The 9,257-nt window shown below is 43.3% G+C and overlaps 1 protein-coding gene across 1 annotated transcript in view; it reads right to left on the bottom strand.

The window, feature by feature from the left end:
• Positions 1–1,322: 1,322 nt before the first annotated feature.
• Positions 1,323–9,257, bottom strand: part of ambra1b (autophagy/beclin-1 regulator 1b) — a 63,492-nt gene continuing 55,557 nt past the window's right edge. Inside the window, exon 18 of the mRNA XM_064930497.1 lies at positions 1,323–5,925. Within this exon, the coding sequence (XP_064786569.1) occupies positions 5,315–5,925 (611 nt within the window). The 3' untranslated portion in view covers positions 1,323–5,314. The remainder of the gene's footprint in view (positions 5,926–9,257) is intronic.

Raw genomic sequence — 9,257 nt, 5'->3', positions numbered from 1 at the left:
TGTCAAGTTTTGAGGGAGTGTGCAATTGGCATGCTGACTGCAGGAATGGCCAACAGAGCTGTTGCCAGATAATTGAATGTTCATTTCTCTACCATAAGTTGCCTCCAATGTCATTTTAGAGAATTTGGCAGTACATCCAACCAGCCTCACAACCGCAGACCACGTGTATGGTGTTGTGTGGGTGAGCGGTTTGCTGATGTCAATGTTGTGAACAGAGTGCCCCATGGTGGCGGTGGGGTTATGGTAAAGGCAGCCATAAGCTACAGACAACAAACACAGCATTTTATTTATGGCAATTTAAAAGCACAGAGATACCGTTACAAGATCTTGAGGCCCATTTTCATACCATTCATCCTCCACCATCACCCATTGAGCATGTTTTGGATGCTCTGGATCGAGATGTACAACAGCGTGTTCCAGTTCCTGCCAATATCCAGCAATTTCACACAGCCATTGAATGGGAGTGGGACAACATTCCACAGGCCACAATCAGCAGCCTGATCAACTGTATGCGAAGGAGATGTCGCGCTGCTCGAGGCAAATGGTGGTCACACCAGGTACTGACAGGTTTTCCTGATCCACACCCCTACCTTTCAGGTACAGTATCGGTGACCAAGAAACTCATATCTGTATTCCTATTCATGTGAAATGGGCCTAATGAATTTTTCTATTGACTAATTTCCTTAAATGAACTGTAACTCAGTAAAATCTTTGAAATGGTTGCATTTATATTTTGGTTCAGTATAAATACAAAACAAGTAGAGGGACCATTGCAGACTGCATTCTTCCTTTTAGTTGTGAGGAATGCAATCCGTCACTTTAAAAAGGCATAAACTCCCTCAAGATCCAATGTGGTGCTCCACAGGGAACGATTCTTTGACCTCCACTTCGAGTTGAAATGAATGCTCTACCAAACACAAGTGGTACAGAGGGACCATTGCACTTGTTAAGCTTAAATCAGCAGTATTTCCCCACTTATAAACATGCATCTCTGCAGTCTGGATGATGAAAACTTGATTTGTTTGAAGAAACACTCGCAGCTAAAAGGTAGCGCCATGTATCAAACGAGTTCATACTAATGCTATGTTAGATACACTTGAATTCCACAGAAATCAAACCTCCTTGCCATATAAGAGATGTAGAATTATCGATTCACTTTAAGAATAGGATTTGTTCACTGTGGGTAAAGCACACAATGAACCTATAGATGACACTGGTTATTTTAGGTATTCAATACCGCAGGTCATAGCTATGGAACTTACCTGTAGTTTTTTCATTAAAGAAATAATACGATTTCCATCTCTTCACAGAACTGTTACATGTTTTGTCAACAAATCTCTTTAATTACACCACAGAAAAGTCAAAGCCAATGAAGTGAACAAACTTGATAGTTTGATATAGTTGTTTTGTAATATTAGGCGAGACAGTTTACCTTTGTATACCATTGATTTGCACTGTTAAATGTGTAGTTGTGGACCTACAGCATGTGTGTCATTCAGGGTGAGGGACATATGGGAGAAGTGATGCTCTTTCACACAAAACAGACACATGAACAGACAACTTTTGTTTCTTCTTTTTAAATCTTCTCTAATCAAGTAAAGCCAGGAGGAGCATTCAGATAGTTCAACAGTTATTTTTCACCTGCCAGGCAATTTGACTTTTTTCTAATCAGTAAGACAGTTTTCATACATGCAACAAACAGCTTGCTTAGAGCCGCACACAGCAAAAAAACAAAAAAAAACAGGGCACTCTCCATTCGCTCCTTTCATTAGGTCCTGTACTCTCAATATGGCATTTTCAGCTAATGTTCATTAACCCCTTCTCCCCTCCCCCCAAGAAATCCAAATCCCACCAACTTAAACTATCAATATAAGAACCCTACAAAGCGATACAAAATGTGAATAGCTAAGCATTATGGGTCATTTTAAAAATAAAAGTTAAATGGGCCATTCTTTCTCTCGCCTTTAAGCACCCGACGCGGTCATGGGGCTTTAGTGAAATGATATGCTAAGGACACTGCCTGTCACAATAGGCCAGATGTACCTCTGACGACATTACAGTACAAAACCATTAAAAATGAATGGTGATCAAGAAGTCAAGTTCAAAATAAAAAAATGACTGGTTCAGCAGGGGGACAGGTTGAGATTACAATCGAAAGCTCTCGACCCTGACGTACCAAACCACACCATAAGGGCAGAGTAACTAAGAGAGATTCTACATATACCAGCCTTCTGGCCCACACATACATACAGACACACACAGAACAGCTCTTCTTCAATGCTTCTGAAGCACTGGGTGTGTCGGTGCTGGGGTTTGACTGAAGACGCTCAGTGAAGACACTCCTCATTGACAGACAGCTATGGATAAGCCAATCCAGCTAGCCCCCTGCTCTCTCCCCCTCAGAGTCTTTGTGGGAAGGGGAGGGTCACTGTGCGTAATTCAAGTCAACAGTCAGGTTTGTTTTACTGAATCCTAAATGGTAACTACTCGTCTCTCACGGGGTCCCTGGAGCAACAGTGGCAAGTGCAGGCGACAGGGGGCTCTAGGTCTGGTCTGGTTCCGGGGGATGGTCTCCATCACACTTTTAGGCCGGAGGGGTGGGGGTTTGTGGAGTGTGTGACCAGGGAACAGATAGTAAACAAGTCCTGACCCGAACCTCACCGCTCACCATACACACCTCGACACCAAACAGTCACTCTAGTGCAACAGGAGAGGAATGACGGTGCTGCTTTTCAGCATGACAAGCCAGGCAAGATGGCTGGCTAATGCTTCCCCAAACAGATGTGGGAGTTTGAGTTTGTTTGTCCTTCAATGCTGATTTGTCTGTATTTTGCTAGACTTTTGTACTGATGGCGTTCCCTTTTTTTGTCAGGAAACAATGCAGCATTATTGAAAACATGCAGTAGAATAGTACAGTATCAATAGTCAGAAATGATCGATTAGACATTAACATTACATCCACCATTTTGTATACATCCACCATATCCTGCTTGAACTTGAAGCAATAGGGGAGTCTTAACTTTGAATCAGATGCTCTGTACACTTGGGGCCTGATGGGTAATATGGACAACAATTCTTTTGAGGGGACCTCTCTGACATAGTCAATCTACACTGAACAAAAATATAAACGCAACATGTAAAGTGTTGGTCCCATGTTTCATGAGGTGAACTAAATCCCAGAAATGTTCCATATGCACAAATATCATATTGCTCTCAAATATTGTACACAAATGTGTTTATATCCATGGAAGTGACCATTTCTCCTTTGTCAAGATAATCTATCCACCTGACAGATGTGGCATATCAAGAAGCTGATTAAACAGCATGATCATTACACAGGTGCGCCTTGAGCTGGGGACAATGAAAGTCCACTAAAATGTGCAGTTGTCACACAACACAATGCCACAGATGTCTCAAGTTGAGGGAGTGTGCAATTGGCACGCTGACTAAAGGAATGTCAACCAAAACTGTTGCCAGAGAATATAATGTTAATTTCTCTACCATAAGCTGTCGCCAATGTCGTTTTAGAGAATTTCGCAGTACGTCCAATCGGCCTCGCAACCACGCCAGCTCAGAACCTTCACATTCAGCTTTTTCCCCTGTGGGATCGTCTCAGGGGGTGGGGTACTGAGGAGTCTCTCTTTGTAATAAAGCCCTTTGGTGGGGAAAAACTCATTCTGATTGGCTGGGCCTAGCTGCCAAGTGGGTGGGCCTATGCCCTCCCAGGCCCACTCATGGCTGCGCCCCTGCACAGTCATGTGAAATCCATAGATTTGGGCCTAATTTATTTCAAGTGACTGATTTCCTTATATGAACTGTAACTCAGTAAAATATTTGACATTTTTGTATGTTGCATTTATATTTTTGTTCAGTATATAATAATAATAATAAAAAAAAACAGGCAGCTGAAGATTCTCTTGAAAGGCATGGCTTTAGTTATGCCACACGCATCTCATGATTCATACAACAATATGATTCTTTCCTCGCTATGCATTATCATCAAATTACAAATACACGTCCTACAACTTGGCAGCAAAAAGAAAAAAAAAGAAAAGAAAAAAAGCTTCCAAATATAGCAAACGCTATTTCACATCAAATCACATGGCACCAGAACGCTGCACACAGTGGAGAAACTGCCTGTTTCTTGTTGTTGTTTACAATTACCCTTACATGGCACTTTGAATGGAGTAACCTTGTCTATCGGTCACACCTATGCAAAGAGAAAGGACTGTAAAAAAAATCTCAGCATCGGTACCCCGGTGCTGGCACAATTCAAGTAAAAGCCTTTCTGACATGGAATGATCATACAACTAAGGTCCATTTTAAGTGCAGTGGAAGTGCACACCAATGCAGGGGGATCACAATGCCACTGATGGGTGCAGCATGGGGAGGGGGGGGGGGGGAGAGAGGAGGAGCTTATGTCCCTTATGTTCAGGGCTGGATACCCTGCCGAGTCTGAGCACCCATTCTTTGTGAGATAAGGCTTTGAGGAGAAGCGCACCAGCAAGACAGGGCCATACTGTTCCTTTATGCCGGGCGTACACTACACAACTTTCAACATCCAAACATCGCTGAGCCGCTCACATTGAACTACCGTCTTACCTGTAGTTTGTCTTGCCAACGTAGTGGTGCGCACACTAAACGATGTGGTACAAGACAAGATTCTTCACTTAGTCGTGAGGATTCTCGATACCACGCTGTCTGGCGAAAACAAGGTGATGTGATTAGATTGTTAACGCTGCTAGAACGAGCTGTGGCTCAAAGCATCCTCAAAGTTTATAGTCAGACATCCACGCTTGCCATAGAGTTGAAATATCTAGCCAATACATTTTGCTTGTGAACTTCATAGCGGTAACCATTTGACACTTTGGCTTTTAAGGCAAGTACAAACGCATACTAGCTAGCTAGTAGTAGTCGTCGTCGCTCCTGTTCGAGAATCTACACATTATGGTTGATGTGATACATCATCTCACTGGCTTCTACTCTGGCGAGCTCACATTGCCCTTTGCCGATCACCGTCCTCAAAACGCGTCATTACATATCACACTACAAGAGCATTACACAGTGCCAATAAAATCAAACATGTTTGAAAATATTGGGACGTCTTGGACAGTTCGAGTTGGCAACAACATGGTGATTTTGTCTCCGATCTCAAAAACTTGTCTGCGACAGCTAAATCGGGGGCCAAAAATCGTGTAGTGTACAACTCGGCTTTAGGGTTCGTGATACACCGTCTGTCGACCCAAAGCACTCACCCACTATCTGAGGGATTCTCTCCCTCTCCTGGGCAATAAGGGCCAAGTCACACAGAACTCTACCTGCTGTAAGGGTCACCTGGGTAACTATCTCTGTTGTTACTGCCGTTGTTGTTGTTATTATTGTTGCCATTTCTGCCGGTGCCAGAGGGGTAAGAGCCGCGAGAGGAAGAAGAGGAGGAGAAGAGCAGGGAGGAAGAGGGGCCTGGCTCAGAATCGTCCATTCGGCCGGCTCCTTCAAACACGTTGTCGATGTCCATGGCCATTGAGAGACTGGCCCCCTCACCCTCTGAGGCTAGGCCAGGGGGTTGTGGTTGAGAGAGGGAGGGCAGACCCCACACCTGGCCTGGGCGAGGCTCTGCGGGAGCAGGGGGGTGCTCCAGGCTGAGACACAGGGAGTTGAGGGGGCAAGCGGAAGGGGAGGCTGTAGAGGGGCCAGGGTCGGCCAGAATAGGGTCACTGCTGCTCGGCCGCTTGGCTGCAGCACCCGCCCCAGTCTGGGAGCCGCGGTGGATGCGGTGGCTGACAATAATGTTGTTGCCAAACCCACCCATGGAAGCCATGGTGGTGCTCTGCTCCCGCTGGACCACCGCCGTCATTCCGCCCTCTGCGATGAGCCGGCGGATCCGCGCCAGGGCGTCCTCTCCCGGGGCGTACTCTGGGGCCTCACCTGGGACAGAGGGAGGGAGGGAACGAGAGAAGATTGAGCGATGATAATTCATGCTTTCAAGCTGCAGATTGTGTGGCACGTCACCAAAAAAACGATGTAATGTAATGAAAACTTAATTAGCTCCAGGGAGGAAGTTAATATGTCAGTCTGCTGTTATTCCTTGAAAGCCCAGTGTTCAGTTCAGCTGGTTGGTGGAAGAGGGCGGTTATGAGGAAACGATGGAAACCATCGAGGGCCATAGGAAATGACTCCAAGAGGGGAGAAATTCAATTATGCCTGCCGAAATGTAATTTTGTCCCAGTTCCTAAACCCCTTTGACTCACTGTTGGACTGTCTGTCAAAGTGCGTACCTCTCTCACTCAGGGAGAGCGAGGTAGAGCTAGAGCTAGAGCTACGATTGTGAGATATGGCATATACATTTTATGTGATAAATTTGGGTCACCGGTTCCAATTTGATCTTTTCTGAGATCTCTGCCAACCAAGGAGGAAAGGAGCCAACCAAATCCCGCATCCCACTTTCAACGCAATTTGACATCATTCTACCTGGTGTGATCAGATCATTATGGAAAAATAGATCTACTAAAATGAGGGAAAGAGTGAGTCCACTTCATAGGATGACACATATGGGCTAAAAGGCTAATTAATTTAACAAATGTTTCATTAGAATGTAACTTTCTTACAGTAGCTAGTGAACATAACCTACATTTCTGTTGCACATATAATAGAAACCTGTACCAAGGCTATCGATTTATGCGCACTTTCCAATTTTTTATTGGGGTAGATCAAATATGCTATTATTACATTTATTATTTGCCTACATTTGCAAAATCGGTAGACTAATGACAATTTCATAAAATGATGCAGGGGATTTCGTTTGAAAGCCAGGGCCAAATTGCCTTCTCTCGAGTGAGCAAGACAATGTCTAATTTTATAAAATGAAAATGTTTGCAGCCAATATTCTTGCATCAAATACCCAACTCTGTGAAAGTTGTGTATTGATCGATCACACACACTCTACATAGGCGTACAGAGGCCCATTATCAGCAACCATCACTCCGGTATTCCAATGGCACATTGTGTTAGATAATCCAAGTTTATCATTTTAAAAGGCTAATTGATCATTAGAAAACCCTTATGCAATTATGTTAGCACAGCTGAAAACTGTTTTCCTGATTAAAGAAGCAATAAATTTGGCCTTTAGACTAGTTGAGTATCTGGAGCATCAGCATTTATGGGTTCGATTAAAGGCTCAAAATGGCCAGAAACTAGCACTTTCTTCTGAAACTCGTCAGTCTATTCTTGTTCTGAGAAATGAAGGCTATTCCATGCAAGAAATTGCTAAGAAACTGAAGATCTCGTTTAACGCTGTGCACTACTTCCTTCACAGAACAGCGCAAACTGGCTCTAACCAGACTAGAAAGAGGAGTGGGAAGCTCCGGTGCACAATCTAGCAAGAGGACAAGTACATTAGAAGCAGACGCCTCACAAGTCCTCAACTGGCAGCTTCATTAAGTAGTACCCGCAAAACACCAGTCTCAACATCAACAGTGAAGAGCCGTCTCTGGGATGCTGCCTTCTAGGCAGAGTTGCAAAGAAAATGCCATATATCTGACTGGCCAATAAAAAGAAAAGATTAAGATGGGCAAAAGAATACAGACACTGGACAGAGGAACTCTGCCTAAAAGGCCAGCATCCCAGAGTCGCCTCTTCACACACACACGCATATATATATTTTTATACATTTCCTTTATTACCCTCCAACCCACCACCAATTGGAGAAAACCCGTGAACAACAACACGTTAGGCCTGTAATTCCAGTTTATACATACATTTTATGGACACAGTCTATTTTAAAATAGTTATATTTTGTTTGTTTTTACTCCTGTTCTTCCCCTACCCTCAACCACTCCCATCTATTTCTGATGTCCATCTGATTTGATTTCTGTTTGCCATATCTTTCAAACTGTGCTCTTTCCCAAAACGTTCTTAATCTATATACACTACCGGTCAAAAATGTTAGACCGCCTACTCATTCAAGGGTTTTTCTTAATTTGTACTATTTTATACATTTTAGAATAATATTGAAGACATTACAACTATGAAACAACATATGGAATCATGTAGTAACCAAAAAAAGTGTTAAATCAAAATTTATTTGAGATTTTTCAAAGTAGCCATCCTTTGACTTGATGAAACTCTTGGCATACTCTCAACCAGCTTCACATGGAACGCTTTTCCAACAGTATTGAAGGAGTTCCCACATGTGCTGAGCACTTGTTGACTGCTTTTCCCTCACTCTGCAGACTCATCCCAAACCATCTCAATTTGGTTGAGGTCGGGGGATTGTGGAGGCCATGCCATCCGATGCAGCACTCCATCATTCTCTTTATTGGTCAAATAGCCCTTATATAGCCGGTAGGTGTTGGGTCATTGTCCTGTTAAAAAACAAATGATAGTCCCACTAAGCACAAACCAGATGGGATGACGTAACGCTGCAGAATGCTGTGTTAACCAGGCTGGTTAAGTGTGCCTTAAATTCTAAATAAATCAGTGTCACCAGCAAAGCACCCCCACACCATAACATCTCCTCCATGCTTTACGGTGAGAAATACACATGCAGAGATCATCTGTTCACCCACACCCATCTCACAAAGACAAAAAAATCTCACATTTGCACTCATCAGACCAAAGGACAAAATGTTACTTGACCTCAGTGAAGCATTTATTTGGACAGTAATTTCTGGGGGTGGTAACTAATGAACTTATCCTCTGCAGCAGAGGTAACTCTGGTCTTCCATTCCTGTGGCGGTCCTCATGAGAACCAGTTTCATCATAGCACTTGATGGTTTTTGTAACTGCACTTGAAGAAACAAACGTTTTTGAAATGTTCCTTATTGACTGACCTTCATGTCTTAAAGTAATGGACTGTCGTTTCTCTTTGCTTATTTGAGTTGTTCTTGCCATAATATGGACCTGGTCTTTGACCAAATAGGGATATCTTCTGTAAATTGTTTCAAGCTTCTATTCTGAAAAATGAGAGAGTAAGACGACTCTGAATGAGTAGACCCCAATGTGTCCCAGAGGTTTTTCATGCGCACGACCGAGAGCGCGCCTTTCTTGTTTACCTTTTATATTGACAAAGCTATTGTCCGGTTGAAATATGATCAATTATTTAGGCTAAAAACAACCTGAGGATTGATTATAAACATCGTTTGAAATGTTTCTACGAAATTTACGGATACTATTTGGATTTTTCATCTGCCTGTTGTGACTGCGTTTGAGCCTGTGGATTACTGAACAAAACGTGCGAACAGGGACTTTATCGAACAAAA

Source organism: Oncorhynchus masou, chromosome 22 (assembly GCF_036934945.1).
Source record: "Oncorhynchus masou masou isolate Uvic2021 chromosome 22, UVic_Omas_1.1, whole genome shotgun sequence".
In the NCBI taxonomy this organism is placed as follows: domain Eukaryota; kingdom Metazoa; phylum Chordata; class Actinopteri; order Salmoniformes; family Salmonidae; genus Oncorhynchus; species Oncorhynchus masou.
Note: the sequence above shows the minus strand (reverse complement) of the source record. Positions and strands in the feature narration are given on the sequence as shown.